The sequence below is a fragment of the Pipistrellus kuhlii genome, unplaced genomic scaffold (assembly GCF_014108245.1).
Source record: "Pipistrellus kuhlii isolate mPipKuh1 unplaced genomic scaffold, mPipKuh1.p scaffold_m20_p_11, whole genome shotgun sequence".
NCBI lineage: Eukaryota > Metazoa > Chordata > Mammalia > Chiroptera > Vespertilionidae > Pipistrellus > Pipistrellus kuhlii.
Window position 1 is genome coordinate 11,224,290 of NW_023425416.1, and position 23,228 is coordinate 11,247,517.

Below are 23,228 nucleotides of genomic sequence, written 5' to 3' on the forward strand. Positions count from 1 at the left end.
ATTTCTAAAAGGGCCATCACCATACTTTATCAAAGAGTGGGTAAAATGAGATGAATGGTAAATTGAGTGCCATTTCATCCTCTGAAGAATGGATGTGAGATAGAGAATGCCAACTGTCTAGCATGGTGCCTGGCACGCATGGCGGCTGGTTGTTGATGACAGGCATGGTCAGTCCGGCCAATCAGTGAGGTCCCTGAAGATCCAAGTGTGTCCCTTGGGTCCCTGGGGCCCAGGGTGCTGACTGAGGATCAGAGAAGTACAGGGAGCTGTGAATCAGAGCAGAAGCGGGGACTGGGCAGTGGCCAAGGGCCAGCCAGAGAGGGCTTTGCAGGCAGATGGCCTGGGAGGCATCAAGGCTGGAGAGGACTCAGAGGCAGATGGAGGTGACACTGTGTGGCTGAGGCCCCAACAGCCAGCTCAGAATTCCCGAGCCAACTCAAGTGCAGCCTTAACTGATGCCATCCAGTACCTTGGACAGCTCCAGGGGGGGGGATCCCTAGGTTTGAGGGGCACTAGTTTGTGGGTGGAGACTAGATTGGGTCTTGACTCCTCCATCTTCACCTGAGTCTCAATGATCTCATTTCTAACTTGAGACAACACCTGCTCTTCAGCGCTTTTTGTAAAGAGCAGCTCTGTTATTCCATGGACTCTTTACAAAAAAGAGTCCATGTGTCTGGGGTCACTTGAGTGTGTATCCCAGCTCCACACTCTGTGGTGGCAGAGAAGTTGTTTAGCTTCTGTGAGCCTCAGTTTGCTCATCTGCAAAATGGGAAGGCTGACAGATGCTGATTCATAGGGTTGGGAAGATGAAACAAAGAGGACATCAAGCACACAGAGGAGATTTGCTTTTTGTTTTGGAAGAGAGCACGGCACCCAGCACAGTAGATAATCAACACTCCGTTTCTTATACAGTATCTTCCAGATTGACTTTGCCTCTTCACTTTCAGATTCTCTTGGTTGGTCCTCCCATCTCTGCTGTTAAAAGAGTCCACAAATTCAGAGAAATCAATCTTGTGCATCCACAGGCTTCCCACCCCAACCCTCCTCCCCCGGTGAAGTCCCGGCTTCTCAGTGCCACCCACCCCGGACACCTCGAACACTTTTTAAAATACCAGTGTGTCGTGATCGTTCTGTGCTAGCCACTGTTCTAAGATATATCAGTTACCCTCACAACCCTGAGAGATAAGTACCCAGTTTACAGATGAGAAAACTGAGACTTTGCCAGGTCGGGTCATTAAACCGTGGGGTCGCACAGCTGTTGATGGGTGGTGCTGTGTTCCCATCCCAAGAATGGCATCTCAGAACCCCACACCAGCAGCCAGGAGGAGGAAGGAGAGTAGGTGGGAGACCACCTGGGAATCAGGGCACCCGGTTCTCGCCTTGGACCTGGGACCGCAGGCCCAGGGGTCCTGAGACCAGACGCTTACCCGGAGTCCTGCCGGCTGCCCGGCGGGGTGGACCTACCCTCGCCCTGGCTCCAGGCCCTCCCCCGCGGCGCCTCCGTGCCCCACGGCTGCAGCGCCGGTAACCTGACCCGCGGCGGGTTTGGGCCGCAGAGACCGGCGGCCCCGCTGCTCCGCGCTCCCCGCCCGCAGTGCCGGCTCCGCTGTCGGGCGTGCGGGCGCATGGCGCAGAGGCTGGGCGAGCGGGCGCGGGTGCCCGCCGAGGCCACCGGGCTGTACCGGGCCGTGCTGCTCCGGTCCGGTAAGTGGGAGCCAGGCCCTCCCCGCCTCCGTCCTGGAGGGGCGCGGAGAGGGTTGGTGGGCGCACCGAGCGCAGCCCCAGCCAGCCCGCCGCAGCGCTTTGGTCCTTCCTGGCTCCGCTTCCCCCCTTCCCGTCCTTCCTCCCTTCCTCCCTTTCATTACTTTTCTTTCTCCGCTCTCTTCTTCCCTTTCGTTCCTCCTTTCCTTCCTGCATTCTTCCCCTGGGGATTTGTATGGCTATGTGGGCGCGAACACTCGCTCGCTCGCTCACACTCAGTGTCCTGGCGACAGAAGTGAGCTCCCCTCTTGGGGGTCCGCGCGGCGCGGGGCGCTGGGGGCGCGGGGCGCTGGGGGCGCGGGGCGCTGGGGGCGCGGGGCGCTGGGGGCGCGGGGCGCTGGGGGCGCGGGGCGCTGGGGGCGCGGGCTCGGAGCAGGAGGGAATGCGAAATGGACTGATGTCCAGGGAAATTAGGTTCGCGGGAACGGTGGGAGGGGGGAGAGCAAGTTCCTGGAGGCGAGGAAGCGTTTTCCATACCCGTCCTTTAAGCCGTTAAGAAGAACAAGATTTGTCAGGAAACACCGCGCGTCGCTTTTGCGGGTGGGAGTTGAATAAGTGTGTTTCCTCCTATCTCTCCTTTCATTTGAAGTAAACATATTACATTACTGCTCAGGACGATGAGAGATGCTTTTATTTAGGAAAATGAAACCAACGTACGACATGGTCACTTTACAAGTAATTTGGAAAACGGGAAAGTGGAAAGAAGGAGACGCTGAATGTCCGAATCCGGCCTTTGGAACGGTTCCTTCTGGACTTTGTGCTTGAATGTGACGATGGGGAAGGTGGAGAGCGGTTTCCTCCTGGGAGTCCGTGCCTGTTGGGGTACGCGGTTAGAGGGCCTCGAGGGCCCTGGGCGCCGGGGGAGCGACCCTCTGCCAGGGCGAGGGGCGCCCCACCCAGCGGTCCTGCCTGCGGATCGCTGGGGACAGAGGAGAGGCCCGGGCTGTGTGCCCAGGGCCAGCCCGGAGCTGTCCTTCCGCTCTGGGACCTCCGGACCAATCGCCTTTCCCACCCGGACCGGCCCGCTGCGGAGCCACTGCTGCGGAGCCTGGGGACTCCAGGTCCAAAGCCAGAGCTGGCAGAGCATCGGGGCTGGTGGCGCCTTCCGGGGAAGGTCTTAGATGTGGCGGCGCCAGCCGGCTGGCAGGAAGGGATGCGCTTTCTAATGAAAAGAATCTGATTTCAAATCCCAGCTCCAGCGATTCCCCCACCGAGCACTCTCTTAAGTGTCCCGCCCAGTTCCTTTCCTCTCACCAAAATGCGGAGGGCGCAGCTCCAATCCCAACAGCTGAGCTCCCTCTAACTGCAGCCAGGAGCCTTGCTCCAAAGGTAGCATGTATCACTCGCAGCCGCAGCCCCTCCAAACTCACAGACATGTTAGAGTCATTCCCGCGGCACATATCTGCACACAGCGACGCAGCCAGGAGGGCACAGAGGCCTGTGACTGGGCCCCCTACTCTGTGCTAGGCGCTGGGCCTCTGGCCCGCTCCACAGCCCTGGAGTCACCGCTAATTGTCATCCCCTTTTGATGCAGGAGGAGACCGAGGTCAGAGAGAGCAAGCAGCTTGCTGGCCCATGGCCCTGCTAAGGAACCTTGTCTAAAGGGTAGAGAGAAGACGCATTCAATCTTAGGTCCGTGGATGCCGAAGTCTGCACACCTTCTGAGGACAGCAATAACAACAGCCAGTGATTGTTATTCCTCCCCCACTTGTTCCTGCTATTCTCTCTGCCAAATGCTGTGCCTCTCATGAACTTCCTTCATTTAATCATTCAACCAATATGGATTGATCACTGTCTTAAACATGAGGAGACCGAAGCTCAGAGGGTAACGTGACTTGCCTACGGGGTGACACAGCCCATGGAGGTGGGGCTGAGATTCAAACCCAGGGCTGCCTGCTCTGGCTGCCTCACACAGGAAGAGCAGTGAGTATGACTGAGGGGAGAGGAGTCAACTCACCATTTAGTCAAGAGGCAGGATCCCCTTCAGCAGCTTCCGAAGACAGGATCGTAGAATCAAAGTAGTGTTTTCATACAATAGCCTCAACTTATGCCTCAAAGTACTACAACGCTTTAGAAAAACTGTCATCTCAAATTACTTTAAAATAACTGAGTATTAAAATAATACAGGCTCACCATGAGTATTTTGGGAAATCGAGAATAAAGAGAGGAAGTCATTGACCTAGAATCCCACCAACCATAAGCAGGCACTGGTAACACTGGGGATGTCTCCTTTTAACCTTTGCTGTGCGCAGTGGGTGGTCATGTGTGCTTGCTCTTTGTCGCTGAGATTGTACTGGCTCTGGACTCTGACCTCACTCTTCTCACTTGGCTGGAAATCTTTAATGCTCTTAAAGGAGTGACCCAGAAAACAGTGCCCGCCGTGGAGCTCAGACTCTGGGGCCGGTACTGCGTGAAGGGCTTCTGTGTGAACAGATTGTTGTATGTCCTTCATGCCTCAAAAGGACGTCTGCCCCCTTTTGGAGACAAGGAAATGGAGAGTTGAAGGTTAACCGGGTCCCCTAGCTGTGCAGCCTGGAGCCAGGAGTGGTGTCTGTGCTGACACCAGAGCCCAGGCTCTGCCCCACTGGGCTGGCAGGATCCCCTCAGGGGAGCACGCATGCTTGGCCGTGCCTGGCGGGCTGTGCGGGGCTGTAGTGGAGTTCCCCTGCAGTTGGCCACCGGCATCCTACCTGGAGCTCAGGCCAGGGGGTCAGCCAGGGGGGCAGCCAGGGGGCAGCCAGAGGGGGCAGCCGGAGCCTCCAGCCCTCCCTGCCAAGGAGGGTTGCCAGGTAAAACACAGGGCACCCAGTAAGATCTGAATCTCAGACACACAACCAATAACATTTCAGAGTCTAGAAAATCATTCATTGCTATCTGAAGCTCAAATTTAATTGGGCATGCTGTATTGTTTTTTAATATATTTTATTGAGTTTTTACAGAGAGGAAAAGAGAGGGATAAAGAGTTAGAAACATCGATGAGAGAGAGTCATCGATCAGCTGCCTCTTGCACACCCCCTACTGGGGATGTGCCTGCAACCAAGGTACATGCCCTTGACCAAATCTGGGACCCTTCAGTCCACAGGCTGACGCTCTATCCACTGAGTCAAACTGGTTTCGGCTGGGCATGCTGTATTTTTGTTTGCTCTGTCTGGCGACCCCACTGCCAGGAATCATGGAACTTTGCGTGGCTTGACAGGCGATGATCTGCCTCTGTGCAAACACACTCACCCTCACTCACATCCTCTCCCCATCCCGAGCTCCCCTGTCCATCTGTCCGGCTACAGTGAACTTCAGTGTCCTGGGGGTGGGGCATCCCAGGCTCTTCAGCTGCGGAGAGAGGACCGGCCTCCCTGCAGAGGGTGGACAGCCAGCTTTCTGAAACAGACTCGGTTCTTCCCCACTCCCTCACACTTCCCTGTGTTCACGCTTGATCTCCCTCCACCCTGCGAATTCTTTCTCATTCAAGCTTGTTGTAAAGGCAACCCTCATTACTTCGATAATCTCCCCACGGGTCCCATGACAAGTTTTCCTGCCAAAGCAGCTCCCCCCCTCCCCCACTCCTTTCAGCCCAGCATGTAGGGGGGAGGGGAGGTCGGATTCTAGGGCTGTTGTGTGGGTGGCTCTCAAAACCCTCATTGAGGCTCGAAAAGTGGCCTTGGAGATAGAATGAATGCACGGCTGGGGAGGAAATTTGGAGTTGCCATGGGAACTTCTTGTCTGATGCTTGTGGGTCCAGATAACTGCTGGTGGTTCCTGTCGGCTTGGAGAAAAGGGGCAGAGATGAAAGGGAAGAGGGGTTTGGAGTTTTTTAATGAAAGCTGTAGAGGCAGGAAGGTTGCCAGCTCCCACTCACCACTGCCTCTTCTGGTCTTCACGGCACTTCCATGTGCACCTCTTGTTCTCCAGAAAACAAGCTCAGAGGGGCAGGAAGGACGTGTGGGAGGGTTGTGCTCAGTGCCGGGATCCCCTTCAGTCCTCCGGGGATTGAATCTGATCCCCAGAATGGGGAGGCCTCAGGGAAAGCCACACCAACCAGGCAGGAGGCAGCAGCTGGGGCTGAGTTCGGCCGATACCTGGAGGAACCAGCTGAAAGGTTCATTTTCCCCGAAGGCCCCTGCTTTCTGACATGGCCAAACCAGGTGTGAAGCATAACTACAGTTAGTTGGAAAGGTTGCCCTTTTTCAGGTTTTTAATCTTTATTGCCTTTTTCTGACAGCAAAAGGAATCGATGCGCACTTGTCTTTTTTAAGCCACAAATACTACAAAAATATAGTGACGAAGGAGAAGAGCTTGTCATTTTATGCCTTGGAATAGTGGTTCTCAAAGTCCCAAATATAAACACATCCGCAGGGGACATGCTAAAATCCAGATTCCTAGGTCCCCCCTCCCCTTCCGCTTAGGTTCTCATACAGCAGCGGCCCAGTGATTCCACTTTACCCCTCCTCCTAGGTGGTGCCTAGCAACAATGTTTGAGATACATTGATCTGGAACTGAGCTCCGTTAGTAGTTAGCTAGTGTGTCTGCATCCAGGTTGGTTCTCCGTGTATATGCAGTTGACCCTTGAACAAGACAGGTTTGAACAGCACAGGTCCCCTATAGGAAAATTTTTCCGATAAACACTGTAAATGTGTTTTCTCTTCTTTATGAGTTTCTTGCTAGCACTTTCTTGTCTCTAACCTACTTTATTGTAAGAATACATTTATATATTCAACGAGTCACTATGACATGCGCGGACCACCAGAGGGTGCACCTGGAACATGGTGGGCGCCAGCTGTGGTGGGGTGGTGGAGCAGGTGAGCAGGGGTGCCAGACCAAAGCAGGGCACTGGTTGCTGTCATTGGGGCGAGCCTCTGGTGGTTACTGAAAATTCTTTGCTCCCACACATCGTGGTCCCACCCAGTGCTCGCACCCGCTGCCAGTGCCAGATCTGCTGTTAGCACCTGCTGCCAGCGCCTGGCACTGGCCCCAGTTGCTCGGCACTATTGCCCCTCAGGACTTTTCCAACTGCCCCTGCTCCTGAGGGGCGATCGGGGCCAGCAGCTGCCTCTTTCACCCGCTAATGGCACCCAGTGCTAGTCCTGATCACTCAGTGCCATCAGCAGGTGCAAGCGGTGGCTGCTGGCCCCTATTGCCCCTGAGGGCTTCTCCACCTCCCCCTGCTCCTGAGGGGCTATTGGGGCAGCAGCCGCCACTTCCACCCGCTGATTGCGCTGGCCCTAGTTGCTTTGCGCTGTCAGCAGGTGTGAGCAGAGCTGACACCGTCAGTGTGTGGGAGCAGCTGCAGGAACAGGGCTGCTGGCAGACAGGGGACCAAGGGCTGTGGTGGGAGGGGCTGGGTGGAGGTGCAGAGGATGGACCAAGACACACCCCTGTGCCCACTGCAGCTTCAGAGTCCCCACTTCCTTTCAAGGTACATGAATTTGTGCACTGGGCCTCTAGTATAATACATATAACACAAAAATAAATTAATCCACTGTTTATGTTATCAGCAAGGCTTCCAGTCAACATTAGGCTATTAGTTTGGGGGAACCAAAAGTTGTATGTGGATTTTTTACTGTACAGGGGGTCAGTGCCCGTGATGCCTTGTTGTTCAAGGGTCAACTGTACTAACTTTGATTTGGAAGAAAGAGGAAGGAGGGTTATAATACATGTGGTTTCACAGTGACTTTTCACTAAACATGAAGTGGACACCTTTTCAACTCAATAAATATGCATGCGATGGACTGCATCCTATTAGGGGGTGCAGCATGCTCTCTTCCCGATGGGGTGTGGGGTGTGGCTGGGGAAACATTGATCACCGATCGCACACAGAAGATGGTGCTGTGACGAACTCGGGGAAGTCAGTGATTGGGCGTCTGTGCATCAGTGCTGTTGCTGAGCACTGTGGCCGGGGACAGGCATGCTAGGGAGGCCCTGCCCCAGGCTGGCAGTCACATGGGGGAGCCTGATGGGTTGTACAGAGGTTGAACCGTGAGAAGAGCTTTCATGGGGAAAGTGGCACCCAACTTCAGGTGGTAGGGGGCTCATGCCCAACTCTGCTTGGCTCTGGTTGCTCGGGGGCTACCATTGGAGTCTTCTAATAAAGGGGCACAAAATAGGCCAGAGAGAGAGCTGGCATGAGAACCATCAGCATCTCTCTGGAGGGAGCTGGGTTCTGGAGCTTCTTTTCCAAGTGGGAGCAGAAGCTGTGGGTGGTCCCCCTGCCCCAGGACCCCTTGTGTTGCTCCAGCTATCAGTGGGCACTGGAATTGGCTCAGACAAATCACTGTGGGCCCGGAAAGGCCCAAGTACCCTGAATGGCCAGATTATTATGATCTCTGAATGCTTAATAATCTGGCCACTATATATATTAGAGGCCTGGTGCATGAATTCATGCATGGGTGGCGTCCGGCCAGCCTGGCCAGAAAGAGGGGACATGGGAGGTTGGCCAGCCTGCCTGCTGGTTGAACTCCTGGTCAAGGGGACAACTTGCATATTAGCCTTTGATTCTATAGAATATACACTGAGTGGCCAGATTATTATGAATTCAGAGTTCATCATAATCTGGCCACTCAGTATAAACAGCCGTCTGTGGGACTAGGGGCAGAGGAGTGGTCTGACAAGGACTTAGATGTTGTCCCCGAGTCAGGATTGAGTGGAATGAAGCCACATCAGAATGGAAGGCTGGGGGAGGCTACTACTTGAAGTACCTCAAGAGAAGCAGCATTTAGGAAGAAGGAAAAAAAAGGGGACATACCTGGTTTCTGCAAAATTACTTTCTACCGGAGAACCTGTCACCCTTACGTGGCGCTGGAAGGGCCAGCGTGGCCAGGCTCCCAGGACATGCCAGACCTGCCCCCTGCCCTTCTCCAGCCCCATCTCCCACCTCCTCCTCGTCCGACACTCAGCCCCCTGGCTTCCTCCCTTCCCCCAAGCTCATTCCCACCCTGGGCCTCTCCACTCGCTCTCTAACTCCCTGCAGTGCTCTCCCCTGTAAGCAGACCTCACGCTGTGACCCCTTCTCACCGTTCAGCCTCCCTAAAGCATCATCCTCCCACCCCACCCCCACCCGGTCCAGCTTCCTAAGCCCCAGCGCCCCCTTTCACCTCACCCAGAATTACTCCCGCGTGGCATTCAGAGAAGTGTATTGTTTCCTTGTCTTCTTATTTGTTGTCTGACCCCCTCACCCCCTGGAATGCAGGTTCCCTGAGTGCAGAGATAGCATCTTCTCATTCACACTGGGAGCAGTGCTGGGAACATAGCGGGAACTCAACAGATGTTGTTTAAGTGATGGTAGAGGCCAGAGAGGACCGACACTTCTGAGAAAGTCAAGGTGGAAAGAGGGCCACGTGTGGCTGCAGGTGCCAGCTCCTCACGATGGGGAGGCGGGGGGAGGGGGGGCCCATAGTCTCTGGCATCGGCACACATTCTTTATTTTTGCATCCACACGTCTGCTTGTAGCACCAGGGCGGTGGCATGCGCTTCCTGCCGGGCCCACAGCTGCATGCTGGGCCCTCCCACAGGTCACAGGGAGTCCAGCTCTCCCTGCAGGAAAAGTCCCGCTTGCTGAGCACTGACTAAATGCTTTCACTGATGTCATCCCGTCTGTGTTTTCTCCCATCCACCCTGTGATTCTGCACAAACACAGAAACCGGAGCTCCATGGCTGCCAAGGGGCTGGTACCCACGCCAGGGCTGACGGAGGTGGGAAGTTGGGGGATGGGGGGACTGAGCTTCCACTCCCCCACGCTCCCCTGGGTGATGTCCTGCTGGTGCTTCTCTGAAGTTCAGATGAAGTTCAGGGCACTGAGGAAATAAAGTGCACAGAGTTTTGAACCCGCTGGTGGGTGGCCAAGAACTGGCCTAGGGTGGTCCCCTCCCTCCACACCCAGGAGCCGGGGCACCCAGCAGGAAGCCGGCTTCCCTTGCACCGGGCGGTGCCGGCTGCCCTCCTGCCGACCCTCCCGTTAGCAGCGGAAATGCCTCCTCGCTCAGAACAAAGCTTGGCATGTGTCTCGTTCTGCAACAATCTGGCAGCACAGGTATTTATTTGTGTCTCTCCAACGTGTGGCCTGGACACGGCGTTCCGCTCTGTGGAAGTGGCTGCGCACCAAGTGAAATGCCTGTTACTATAGTAACAGTTCCTTCTTATTGACACCAGAATAAACAGGAATGCAGAGCTGCCTCACTCGCTGGCACATTCCAGCCGCCCGGCCTGTGGTCCCAGGGGTTTAAGAACCGCCCTTCGGAGGGAGGCGGCTCCGTGGCTGGTCTGGGACGTCTAGGCGCAGCGAGGAGCCCAGCAGCACCGTCTGAGTCCCAGTGCCGCGTGGGCAGAGAAGTAAGACCGTATCTCTTCTGTGTCACCTGCTGGGAACCAGGTGCTGGGCCGGGAGGAGGGACGGGGTCAGGAGAGCAGCCTGGGGCCCTGGGGAGGGCTGTGGGCAGCGAAGCTATGGAAGCTTAGGCGCCCAGGCTGTGCCCCAGCTGTGAAACGATGGGGAGGTGCCTGGACTTGGGAAAAAGAGAGGAGGCACAGGGAAGGGAGATGGATCTGAGTTTGCACAGGATCTGCCTCCCCCATGTCCATTATCTGCCGCTGATGGACGGAAGGCTGCAGGGCGGCACCTGAGAACACAGGTCTGGCATCAGACAGCTCTGCTCAGAGTCTCGAGCCTTCACTTGCCGGCTGTGTGAGCTGGGGAAATCACATGGCCCCTCAGAGCCTCAGTCCCTTCGTCTGTAAAAAGGAATGCGAGCCAAAACCGGTTTGGCTCAGTGGATAGAGCGTAAGTCTGCAGACTGAAAGGTCCTGGGTTCGATTCTGGTCAAGGGCATGTACCTTGGTTGCGGGCACATCCCCAGTAGGGGGTGTGCAAGAGGCAGCTGATCGATGATTCTCTCTCATTGATGTTTCTAACTCTCTATCCCTCTCTCTTCCTCTCTATAAAAAATCAATTAAAATATATATTAAGAAAAGATTAAAATATATAAATTAAAATTAAAAAAAAACGGGGGGGGGGGGGGATGCGATAGTGCCTACCTCCCGGTCTGCTGTCAGGCTTCCTGAGATGTGGCCGAGGTGCTCAGCACGGCCTGTGGCTCATGGTGCCGTTCGCACGCCCCCGCCTGCCTTTCTGGGCACTTGGCTTTTGCGTTTTGTGGTTCGAGGCCAGGCGTCTGGGGTTGGGCCAGAAGTCGGGCGTTACAGGGTTGGCTGCGTGTGAGGCAGAAAAGCCGTGTCTCCAGGTGGTCTGGATCCGGAGTGTCCCTTAGCTCTGTAAGTACCAGCCGGGACCTTTCCCCCTGGCAGCTGCCCAGTGGAGAGGCGGCATCGGGAATGCCGGCCTGCTCTGCCCCTGGGTCAGCTGCACGGCCTCTCCGCCAGCCTGGCTGAGGGCCTTCCAGTCCAGCCCTGGCACCGGGAGGTCCGAGGGGCCCCGAGCAAAATGTTCAGGAAGTTTGTCTGAGTCATTTTCTCACGGGCTGCGGGGAGCACGGGAGGTGGCTCCCAGATGCACAGCTCTTTGGTTTCCAGCCAGTGAAACACAAACGGGCACTTTCCGCACCGGGAGGGGAACAGGGAGGTGCGTTAGGAAACGCAGTGGCCACGCGTGTCACTCCTACTGAACGCCTCCTTCTCCTCGGCCCCTCCGCCTCATGACACGGTGAAGCGAGAAGGTCCAGTGGGTGTGTGCTGAGCTCAGCCGCTTGGACAGCAACAAGGAGCAAGAGCGAGGGAGGGAAGGCAGAGGAGTGCAGACTGACCAGCACCCAGAGAGGGAAGGCCCAGCGGGTGCCCTCCCAAACAAAGGCCGGCCGTGGGCAGACCGCCTGTGGAGTCTGTCTGCCCAGCCCAGCGCTGGCATTCTGTACGGCTTGGATGTCCGCCAGCCGCCAGGCCTCCGTTTTCTCACCTGTAAAGTGGACTCGCACTGCCTCTTGAGTAGCAAGAGAGAAAACGGAGATGTAAACCTACCTTGTGGACTGAAAGGTAGTGCGCCTGGAGGGGTGGAGTGATTAGAAAGAGCACTGACGTCTGAAGGTCCCAGTTTTGCCATTTATTCTGTGTAGCTTGGGACAAGTAGCTCGCTGATTTTTTATCTACAGAATGGGAGTGATAAGATAATAGCACTGGCTGCCCCCCTAGGGCAATTGTGAGGTCCAGAAGGAAGTGAGTGAGCTTTCTTCCAACGCTGAGTGCTCACCACAGGGTCAGGGGAGCCACAGTTCGCCTGTGCCAGGCACCAGGCCAACCACAGCACGCACATGGTTTCACATTACTCTCCACACAGCCCCATGAGCCCCATTGTCCCCACTGCACAGGGGCTCAGAGAGGTTAAGCTATTCACCTAAAGTCACACAGCAAGGGAGGGGTGTGGCCATGATTCAAACCCAGTCTGTCCCTCTAACACACATGTGTCAAACACAAGGCCCGTGGGCCAAATCCGTCCCGCCAGGCCTTGCAATGTGGCCCGCACTGCGCTGTCATCACTGCACTCCGCTGCGTTTCCATCACAATGACAGTTTATGACTGTTCAGTAAACCATTCGGCCCGCGATTTAGGCTGGATTTTAGATTTTGGCCCCTTCTCTGATTGAGTTCGACACCCCTACTCTAACACATCTGCCTTACCCATGTTGCTCTTCTGGTCCATGTGCTGTTTGTTACCATTGATATCATCGAAGACGGAGCAGAACCCCCGGCAGGGAAGGCAGGTGACAGAAGGGGCCGGTACAGCCTGGACAGCCAAGGTCCTGCAGCTGTCCTCAGGAGGACCTGTGGCCTGGGTCTCCCTCGGCACCACTTTCCTTGGTCTCTTCTGTTGCTCCCTGTGGGAGCCCAGGGGACTGCTGGCACCTTACATGAGTCCCGCCTGCTCCAGCAGCCTGGTGAGCTCCCTGGGGAGGGTTAGTGATCCCAGCTGAGCCGTGCCCGGAGCGGGGCTGGCGTCCAGCAGAGCTTTTGGGGAAGAGCTGTGGGACCTCTCGAGTCATCGGCAGAACCGGGGAAGGACCAAGGCCAATCTCCCGATCTGCCTCTGACCTGTTATTACCCCCTCAAAGTGTGGGTCCGTCCACAGTCTGCATACGAAGGGGGATGATTTGCCCGTCTTGTTGTCATGCAGGACACTCCATGTAGCTGCCGCCTCCCGGCTGCCTTTACCCCCTCCCCTCTCCGCCCCGCCCTTCAGCTCAGCCCGTCCTCACAGCATCCTGGTTTCACAGAGGAGAGGAGGGTCCCTCCCAGGCCACGGAGCTGCTAAGAGCTGTGGCTTCTATCGTGATAGCGAGGCCAGCAACTCCACTGAAGTCACTCGGGCCCCAGCGAGGAAGCTTGCTTTTTCACCCCGGTTTACAGCGTTGGCTGAGGATTGGAATTACCTGGGGAGCTGTGTTAACATTCCAAAGCCAGGCTGCCTCCCAGGCTAATGAAACCAGAATGCCTGGGTGCGCTCTGGCACGGGTATTTTTCAAACTGCTGGTGCCCATGTGTAGCCAGGGTTGAAATCCCTGGTGTAACCAGCGCAGCTTTTAAGGAAGACGAGAAGGCTCAGTCTGAGACTGGGGATGGGACTGATTAGCAGCCATGGCTAACGGCCAGCAGGTGGCCATGCTGTGTGGCTCCAGGGGCCACACTCAGTTACTCGGTTGAATGTACAGGCGTGAAGCCCTGCCCCACCTTGCGTATGTGGCTGCCCTGTAGCCAGCACTTTGAGTTCATCACCTCATTCACTTTGCAACGACCTCACGAAGACTGCTGATCGAGAGCAGCTTCCGAAACTACTGGGCTCTGCTGTTTCCGTGGAGAGAACCCTAGGCAACACGTGATGAGTGGGCTGCCAGAGCATCCGTGCACCTTAGCTTCCTCCTGTCTTTCTTTGACAGCCAGCGAAGGGTATTCACTAGTCCAGAGGTCGGCAAACTCATTCGTCAACAGAGCCAATTATCAACAGTACGACGATTGGAATTTCTTTTGAGAGCCAATAACTGACTTCTGCACATGGGCCACGAAGTTTCTGTCGCACTGTACGTGCGCGCCCGCACGTGGTGTTTTGTGGAAGAGCCACACTCAAAGGGCCAAAGAGCTGCATGGGGCTCACGAGCCGCAGTTTGCCGACCACTGCACTAGCCCCTTAACTCTCTCTGACGCTGCCCCTTCCTCCCCTCCAGCACTTCCCTGAGATGTCCATCTGTCCTCTTTCCAGAGACCACCTGCTCACCTCACCTCACCTCACCTCTTTGTTTACCTCGGTGTACTTGTTTACCATTATGGTCAGTTCCCTGAGAGACTGGCCAGAGCAGTCCTGAGGGTGGCCCCGGGGGACCCAGATGTTTTGAGTCACCAGCACTTCATTGAGCAGCCCTCTGTTCCGGCATCTCTGTAATCTTTTCCACACGGAGGCCCAGCCGCCCTCTAAGCCCTGGCCCTGCCCCCACACGTGTTGTCTGCGGGAGTTCAGCGCCCTCACTGGTGTTCGCAGCCTGCAGCTGTGGGCTGGAGCGCCAGCCTCATCCTTCAGGATCCCTGTCCCAGCCACCCACCGCCCAGGCCTCCGAGAAACACCAGCCCTGCAGCTCCCCGCTGACTTCATTAAAGAAAGAAAGAAGTCTGGAGCAGATCTTTGAGCCAGAGCTGCTCACAGATTGGACCTGGGATGCAGGACTAGCTACCTAGTTTGCAGGGCTCAGTGCAAAATGAAAATGCAGGGAACCCTCTTCTCCGCTGAGGGGTGGGGTGGGGTGGGGCCCGCCCGGGCAGCAAACCCATTGGCCAGCTGGTGGTCTGTGGGGTGAAGGTTCTCAGCCTGACCAATCAGATGTTTTCCTCTGGAATTGAACTGGAGAGAGAGAGGCCACCGCGGGCAGTGAAAGGAAACGAAGTTGGATAAAAATATTCTTCCAACCTGCTGACACTTTTCCCACACACAGCAGCGAGAATGGCCTTTTCTAAAGCGAATCAGAGGCCATCTCTCCCGGACTTGAACCCACCCGTCCACCGCTCTCCTGGCCGGCGGCTCTCTCACCCCACTCCAGGGACACTATGCCTTTTTGTTCCCTGAACAGACCAGGCTTGTTCTAGGTACGGGAGCCACACATGCTGCCTCCTCTGCCCCACTCAGCCTCCTCGGGTCTTAAAGGTCGCTGCTCAGGGAGGCCCTCCCCTGCACCTGGCTGACGGGGGGTCCGGCTGTGGGTCTCAGCCCCCGGGTCCCAGCAGGCTCCTGGCGAGTCGGAATCCTTTCTCTCTGTTGGCCGGTGTGCTTGTTTACTGTCAGCCTGTGAGAGCAGGAACCTTGTTTGCTTAGTTCACCTCTGTGTGTCCCGTGTCTACCACAGTTCCTGGGAAATTATAGGAACCCAAACAGATGGCAGAGTGAATGTTTATATCGTGCACGTTCCTGTGAGGTAGGAGCTCTTGGTTTTGTGTGGTTACGTTGTAGGTGACCACGTTTTTGAACTCTCTCGTTAGTCCCTTCTGTTCATGTATCTGTATTCATAGATAGTGATAGCTTATATAAATAGTAATTCTGCCTTCTCCTAAAGTGACACGACTTATTTCTGCGCCCTGCCTTATTGCTTTGGCTGCATACAGTTCGTTGTTTTGAAGATGGCATGACTGATTACAGTTACAAAGCACTGTGAGGTTTGAAGCTCAGGGAGGCTAAGGGAGCTGCCAGGTAAAGTGTGGTGTGACAGCGGCCTGCATGGACTAGAGCTGAGAATTACTCAATAAACAATTGATGGGCCTTGGTAACAGGAATAGGTATCGTGGGGGAGGGAGGGGGGAGGGACTTCCCAAACTCCAATCTGAATCAGAGTTTTCTAAGGCATTGGCTCCCAGACAACTTCATCCCATCGGCTAAGGAAATATTCACATTTCTAAACAGGGAGGGAATTGCTATAGCCAACTGTTTATTTTGTCAGGTGTAATAAAATAACAAAACACATGCTGAAACCGGTTTGGCTCAGTGGGTAGAGCATCGGCCTGCGGACTGAAAGATCCCAGGTTCGATTCCAGCCAAGGGCATGTACCTTGGTTGCAAGCACATCCCCAGTGGAGGGGTGTGCAGGAGGCAGCTGATTGATTATTCTCTCTCATCGATGTTTCTAACTCTCTATCCCTCTCTCTTCCTCTCTGTAAAAAATCTATAAATATATTTTTTTAAATAACAAAACACAGCTTAATGAAAAAGAGAAGAGAGGAAATTAATTAGAATTCTTGTTTCAGAAACAGTTCTGAGGATGTGAGTTCAAGAGAAAAAAAAAATTAGCAAGTATGTCTCTGTGCTCTGACACTCAATCTGACTCCCTCCAGAATACCTTGTAATAATTAACACTCTTCCCAGTGGACACGGCACTCTCACAGGTGTGGTCTCCCTTCATCCTCCCAAAGGCACCCTACAGTGGGCCGTCATAAAATGCCAGGCACGTTTCCGGTGGGACCCCATTTGCAAAGCACCCACAGTCTTCCCTTTGATGCCTGTACCCCAGTGGCATGTCACCTTGCAATTTACAACCCATCAGACCTCTGCTGTGCCCAGGAGCTATCACCCCCTTGCAGGGTTTTGCACAGACCCGCCACCCCCGTCCAGTTTTCTTGGAGAACTCCTTCCATCTGCTCCGTGAGGGGAGGATAGAGAGTGTCTATTCAAAGCTATCACAGTGGCCCTCCAGAGAGAGGACTGACGTGGTGTGTGGAGTGGGGACACAGCCCCTCAGTGGTCACATGGAAACCCCATGCCTGAAGGCGCTGGTTCCTCAAGACCAACCTCTGTGAGCCTTGGTGTCCTCACCTGTTTCTATTAACCTCAGAGTTTCTATGATCTATTTCCAACAAACATTAATTGGCTACTGTGTACAAGACCAGACACTGCCAGGGCCTGGCAGTAGTAGAAGCTCAACCTCGGAAAAGCAGGGCTTAGGAAGAGGGCAGAGCCAATGCCCAATGTCCATTCTCATTACTATAAGCCCCTGATGGGCCAGGCAGTGTCACCCTCCCGGGACTTTTCCTTAAGAAACGCCCCCTCCCCTTCTCTCTCTCTCCTCTCTCTCTCTCTCTCTCTCTCTCTCTCTCTCTCTCTCTCTCTCTCTCTCTCTCTCTCTCCATTTGCTTTTGAGCACTTCTGGGACATGTAGCCAACTTGTAGAGGAGGGAGCCCTTCTGCCTGAACTTCAAGTCAGCTAGCTAACCTCAGGCTGCTCTGGTGGCCGTGAGGCCATCGCGAAGCCAGACGTCTGCTCCCGTACGACAGCCCGCCCTTTGTAACTGGCGGCAGAGCAGTCTCGGATGCCACACTCTGCTCCCTGCTCCGGAGAAAGGGAAAAGCTGGTCACTTCCACAGACACATTCGGAATTAAGGATAGGGAATTTGGACAATAAGGGGTGATAGTTTCTGTTCATAATGGCACTCATCCAAATTGTCTTTAGCAAGTACGTATTGCTCTTTTTACATAGTTTCCTTTTCTTTTTCTGGGCTTATTGAGAAACAGAAACTCAGGCGCAATCCCTTTCGCAGGAGGGAAAGTGTTTTTCTCAAAGTCGGGCTAAAACCATTTTACGCGTCAGTCGCTGGCGGCCTCTATGCCCCACTCTACAGACATCCTCTCCAGCCCTCTCCACAGCCCTGTGCACGGGCTCAGTTCTTGGCAGCTCGCAGGTGAGCACACTAGGGCTCAGAAAGGCAGCTGGTCTGCCCAGAGCCACCCAGGAGCAGGTGGCCCAGGGGACCGACACCCTTGCCCTCCCGCTGTGCCCACGGGGGTAGGTGCATGTGTGACCTGCTCTGACCCACTCCCCCGCCCGTCCCTACAGCCTCCATGTACTCCGAGATCCAGAGGGAGCGGGCAGACATCGGCGGCCTGATGGCCCGGCCCGAGTACAGAGAGTGGAACCCGGAGCTCATCAAGCCCAAGAAGCTGCTGAACCCCGTGAAGGCCTCGCGGAGCCACCAGGAGCTGCACCGAGAGCTGCTCATGAACCACAGGAGGTGGGGACGGCGCTCGGCTGCCTCAGCCCTCACGCACCTGCTCAGGCTGCTGGGGCTTGAAGAGGTCCCCCTGGTGGTAATTCTGGGGCTCCTGGAGCGTGAGGAGGGCTGAGGGTACCCCACATGGTGACCAACAGAGACTGGGAAGGTCCAAAAGCCCTGTTCTCCCATCCAGCTGCCCAATGTGTGCCAGACCTAATTTTATTGAGCACCTACTATGTGCCAAGCACCAAGCCAGACGCTGGGGGTTCCAGAAGGAATGTTCCTGCCCTTATAGAGGGGGTGGATGCATAGCCAGATGGTAGGATGGGTGGTTCCATGGAGTATGTTTCCAGCAGATGGGTGAGCCTGTGCAACTGGCTGGTCAACACCAATCGCTCAGTGTGGTCGGAGCATAAAGTGTGAGGGAGGTCAGAGGAGCCATGCCGTCCTGGGAAGGGTCCCAAGCAAGAGTGACACAACCCTGGAGGGGCCATGAATGGAGCAGGAGGCTGGGGTGCAGTGAGAGAGACAGCCTGGGGCAGGGCCAGAATTGAAGGAATGTGGAGGAGGGGAGGGGGAAGCTGAGCCTCTGTCGGCTCCCAGGCCTGGGAAATAGTCCCGGCTCACCAGGGCCAGAACGAGGCGTCGGCGCCTTCGCAGCTCCCTCTCCTGGCCGCTTCTAGGATTGGCGCGGGCGGGGATTTGCATTCTTGTTTTCAGCTGTGTGCCAAGGATCTTCCCGCAGATAACAGCTTGTATCCTTGGTGGTGGTTGCTTTCTTCTTTGTATATCAGAAGTATTTCTCTGGTTGCCTTTTAGAATCACCCCTTTTAATGCCAAAAACCACTACCATAGTTTTTTTAAAAAGAAAAAAACACCTAAGGACAAGTCAAGAGAGATGTTTGCAATATCAATAACAGACAAAAATTAATATATACATACCTCTTATAAATCCATAAGGAGAAAAATGAGCAAGAGACTGGACATGCAGACAGCTGGTAAACAAATCAAAGGCTGTTTGCTCTGCTAATAATCAAAGACACAAGTGAACACCAGGTGTTACTTCTTGCCTACCGGCTTCACAAACACGAAAGGATTGGGTGGGGGCCGCGGGGAGAAATAGGTGCCCTTGTACCCTGTTCACAGAGTATAAATGGGATCATCTTTCCTGAGGGGCCGGTGGACAGTCGTCCAAACTCTCTTAAAGGAGACTTGACCCAGCAGTTCCACCCTTAGAAACAGGTCCGAGAGACACCTAAAATAACATAAACCTGGTCCCGGCAGTCAGCCAGGCCTGGGTGCAAATCCTCGCTCGGCCCTTGCATCTGTGGCTTGGACGGGGTCTGGACTCGTAGGAGACACACACACACACACACATACACACACATACACACACATATACACACACATACACACATATACACACACAAATACACACACACACGCACACACACACACGTCTCTGAACAGGGGCAGTAAGGGTTCCACACGCCCCGCCGGGGACTGCTGGGAGGGCTGCAGGAGGTAATGGTAGTGCGAGATGGGGGCAGGGATTGGGGTCTCCTGACGGCTCCCCCACCCCAGGGGCCTGGGCGTGGACAGCAAGCCCGAGCTGCAGCGCGTCCTGGAGCACCGCAGGCGGAACCAGATCATCAAGAAGAAGAAGGAGGAGCTGGAGGCCAAGCGACTGCAGTGTCCCTTCGAGCAGGAGCTGCTGCGACGGCAGCAGAGGCTGAGCCAGGTGAGAGAGGTCACAGCCCCGCAGCCCCCAAGAATGCCCGTGGGCCCCAGGAAGAGCCGGGGTGTGGCCGCAGCTGCCAGTGGAGCCAAATGAGGGCTGGTCCCCCGCTGGCCTGAGTCCTCGCTCTGCCCCTCACCGCCCTGGGTGACTTCCCTGAACCTCTGTCTCCTCATCAGCCCCATCCACTGTGGGTTGGTTCTGATTTCATTCTCACGACTGCCCCTGAGCCAGGTAGCCAGGCTCCCATTTGAGAGATGAGGGCCGAAGGAGGTAAGCCAGTGATCGGCAAACCGCAGCTCGCGAGCCACAGGGGGCTCTTTGGCCCCTTGAGTGTGGCTCTTCCACCAAATACCAGGTACAGTGCAACTGAAACTCCGTGGCCCACGCGCAGAAGTCGGTTTTCGGCGTGGGCGAGTCTATTTTGAAGAAGTGGTGTTAGAACATTCAAGGGGCCAAAGAGCCGCATGTGGCTCTCGAGCCGCGGTTTGCCTACCACTGAGGTAAGCAATTTGAAGAGGCTTCACAGGGGGGAACTTGGTCTCATGGCCTGTCCCCCCAGCTACCAGGCTGGTAGCAAAACCGGCCCCTGGTTCTGTTTCCCCAGAGAGGACCCTGGGCCCAAACCCTGAGCCTGGGAATCCCCCTAGCCCCACCCGCGTCACACATCTCCTCTCTCCTCCAGCTGGAAAAACCTCCGGAGAAGGAAGAGGACCACGCCCCGGAATTCATCAAAGTCAGGGAAAACCTGCGGAGAATCGCCACGCTGTCCAGTGAGGAGAGGGTGCTGTAGGGCCGGCTGGGGGAGCCCCGGCCCCCGCAGCCCTCCCCCGGCTCCCACACCCTCCTCCAGCCCTCCTGTATCTGGCAGCCCTGAGCCCCCAGCTTTGGGACATCTGCTGTGTCCATGCTTGCTCCTGTAAACGGCATTGTCCCAGAGGCCCTGCCTGGCCCTCCTCCGCCCCCCGGAAGGAGCTGGAGTCCAGAAGCTCACAGGAGCTTCCTTCTGAGCACGCCCCCCTCCTGCTGCTAGAGGAGGCCTTTGGGGTACTCTCACCTCCCAGCAGGGGCGCTGAGCCCTTCCTGGCAGAGTGGGAAGGAGGGACGGGGCGCCCTGGCCAGGCCCCCAGGGGACCCTGAGCCTCTGGGCAGCGCCACCCGCAGAGCTTGGAGAACGGCCCTGCCTGCGGTTTTCCCTGCAGCCGGGAAAGGGGGAGAGGTTCCAGTGCGGCTGCTCCTGGGAGGAAGGGCGGGAGCCCGCAGGTGGCTCCCGTCATGGCCGGCGGGAAGGGCACTAACAAAGACAGCTTCTTAGATTTGCCAGCCTCCCCCAGCCCCTCTCCCCGGCCCCCTGGTCCCAGCCCTGTAACCACACCAGCCAGGGCTGCAGCCTCCTGCTCCCGGGAGTCTGCCACAGGGCTTCGCAGACGCCTTCCTGCCCGCGACTGGCTGGGAGCTTGCTAAACCATGGCTTCTGCGTCCGTAGCTTTGGGGTGGGGCTGAGCCTGCATTTCCATCAAGCAGCAAGGCGGGAGCGCCAGGGGTGCTAACCATTGGAAACGTCACCCCGAAGCCATCCTGCCCCCCCAGTCCCTCGGGCCTGTGCCCTGGTGTTCCCACCTTCCCCTGCAGCCCTCAGGGCTCTCTGTGGCCAGCCCACCCAGGGCCCCAGGCCCGAGGAGGCTGAAAGCCTAGCAGGTCGTGTCAGGTTTATGACCGGTTCTCACCAGACATCTCAGTCCAGAATTGCCAATTGCATTTCTACTGCACCGCTATGGTGCAATTCTAGCCAAAAAAAAAAAAAAAAATTGTGGGTTTTTTTTTGTTTTTGTTTTTGTTTTTGTTTTTATCCAAAGCCCATGGGGAGCGCATACACAGTGGTTTCCAGTAGGTTTTTGGAAATATAAACAGTGATTGCAGACCCCACTGCCACCCTCACGGTCTGGCTCCTATGAGTTCCCATTTTCAGCCACTGAACCTGAGACCCCCTCTCCCCCACGTCTGCCCAACCCCTGTCCCCCCCCCCCCAGCCCTCCCCCTCGGGGCAGCTCCAGGGACCTCACCCACTGCTTCCCCAAAGCCTCTCACGCAAGACCAGAGGGTTTCACCTTTGGACCCCATTTTTCAAGATTTAAAGAATAAACCAGGCCTGTTTCTTTCTCCCTGGAGAGCAAACCCTGCCTTTGTCAGCCACCGTTTACGGTCCCCGGGGGGTGCTGGGAGCATCTCTTCTCACCTCCCCAGAGACAGCTCCACGGCGATGCCCAGGATTCTTGGCCAGCGGTGGGACCTGCAAGAGAGAGGCCACCCCAGTCTCCCTCCTGACTGCGTACTCTGAGGGGGACCGAAATGTGGATAGTGACAGGCTGCGAGCGAGCGTGCATGGGTGTGTGTGTGTGGGGGGGGGGGGTGCGTGCGCGCGCGTGCAAAGTCCAGCTCTGAAAGGCTCTTGGAAGTGACTGTTTTTGCGAGGATACGGTTTTAAACGTTTGCCAGGTGAGGTGATGCTCAAGACCCACCCTCCCTCACAAAGACCGCTGCCCCCCCCAGAGAAGCCACCTCGGGCTCGATGTGTCATTGGGATGAGAGCATGAGAGGGGGGCTAGCCTGGAATAGGCCCCTTGGGGTTTTCCTTGGTGTTGCCAAGGGTGCTTCCAGGAGGTGGCCAGTCACGGAGACAAAAGCCCCAGAAGCAGGAGGGACCTCAAGTCCCACTGAAGCCACGATGGACACCCCTGTCCGCTCCCCAGGGGCCAGTCCCCACTCCTCTCCGGTCAAGCCATCCAGGTTCTCCCTGGTCCAGCCGCCTCTGCAGCCTGGGTGAGCTGTGCCCAGGGATGGGCAGTGAAATGTTATTCTGCAGGAACTTCTGGAAAGCTGATGCTCTTCTGACAAGAGACAGACACTCGTACCGGCTTCTTCCTGCCTTGACTGGGGATGTGATGCCTGGAGCCACAGCAGCCCTCTCACGCAAAGAGGAAAAGGCCAAGAGCATCTCAAAGACATTGACCTTCTCATCCTTAGACCAAGCCAATGCCTGCAGCCTGCCTCCTGCAGAGCCCTTGTGAATAGAAATAAAGCGCTCTTTGTGTAAGCCGTTGCTGGCCAGTCTGTTATTTACAGACAAGCACACTCCTGGCCCAGAAAGCCAGCCCTGCTGCCCAGAACTACCTGAGGCTGTAACTGCAAATCCAGCTTCCTCTTCCCTTCAGAAACCTGTTGAGTCAGGACCCCAGCAGCAGTACATGGGACCTGCCCTTCTACACCTTCTCCCTGTGGCCCAGTGGCACCCGGTGTCCGGACACCCCGAATTCACATCACTCAGTATCTGTGGAGTGCCTGCTCTGTGACAGGAAGCAGGCCCTGAGCTGGGGGTGCAGTGGGAAATGAAACATCTGGAACACTGGGGTGGCCTCCGAACTGGTCTCCTTGTTTCTGCCCCTGCCCTTACGTACATACAGTCTGTTCTCAACAGAGAGGCCAAATGGCCCTGCGAAAACCCAGGGCAGATCTTATCCTTCCTCCTCTGGCTCCCAGGAGAGTCCTTCCTGTGACGGAGAAGGCCCCAGGTCCACTCCCTCTTCACCTGTGACCTGTTTCTCCCTGCCCCCTCCCCCTCGCTCACGCAGCTCTCCAGCCTGGATTTCCTCACACCCACCAAGCACACCTCATCTCAGTGCCTTTCTGCCTGCTATTCCCTGGCCAGGAGTGCCCTTCCCTCGGGGAGCCACACAGCCTGCTCTTGCTACACAAGGCCCTCCTTGGTCGCCCCATCCGA

At 56.0% G+C, this 23,228-nt stretch overlaps 1 protein-coding gene across 3 annotated transcripts; it reads left to right on the top strand.

The window, feature by feature from the left end:
- The first annotated feature begins 1,339 nt into the window (after positions 1 to 1,339).
- Positions 1,340 to 21,132, top strand: FAM107A (family with sequence similarity 107 member A). Of its 3 annotated transcripts, none has more exons than XM_036430681.2 (4): positions 1,340 to 1,704; positions 17,556 to 17,730; positions 19,297 to 19,453; positions 20,136 to 21,132. In XM_036430681.2, exons 1-4 carry the CDS (start codon positions 1,626 to 1,628, stop codon positions 20,241 to 20,243), a joined length of 519 nt encoding a protein of 172 aa, XP_036286574.1. In that variant the 5' UTR covers positions 1,340 to 1,625; the 3' UTR covers positions 20,244 to 21,132. The 3 variants fall into 3 exon arrangements, with proteins under 3 accessions (XP_036286574.1, XP_045434954.1, XP_036286575.1); XM_045578998.1 differs by lacking the exon at positions 1,340 to 1,704 and adding an exon at positions 9,910 to 10,120; XM_036430682.2 differs by lacking the exon at positions 1,340 to 1,704 and adding an exon at positions 9,911 to 10,080.
- Positions 21,133 to 23,228: the final 2,096 nt, after the last annotated feature.

What these genes read in the sequence shown, in the direction of transcription:
- FAM107A (XM_036430681.2), top strand. Translation starts at nt 1,626, where the DNA reads ATGGCGCAGAGGCTGGGCGAGCGGGCGCGGGTGCCCGCCGAGGCCACC. An exon ending in GGCCGTGCTGCTCCGGTCCG is followed by an intron (nt 1,705 to 17,555) that starts GTAAGTGGGAGC and finishes CCGTCCCTACAG; the next exon opens with CCTCCATGTACTCCGAGATC. An exon ending in CTGCTCATGAACCACAGGAG is followed by an intron (nt 17,731 to 19,296) that starts GTGGGGACGGCG and finishes CCCCCACCCCAG; the next exon opens with GGGCCTGGGCGTGGACAGCA.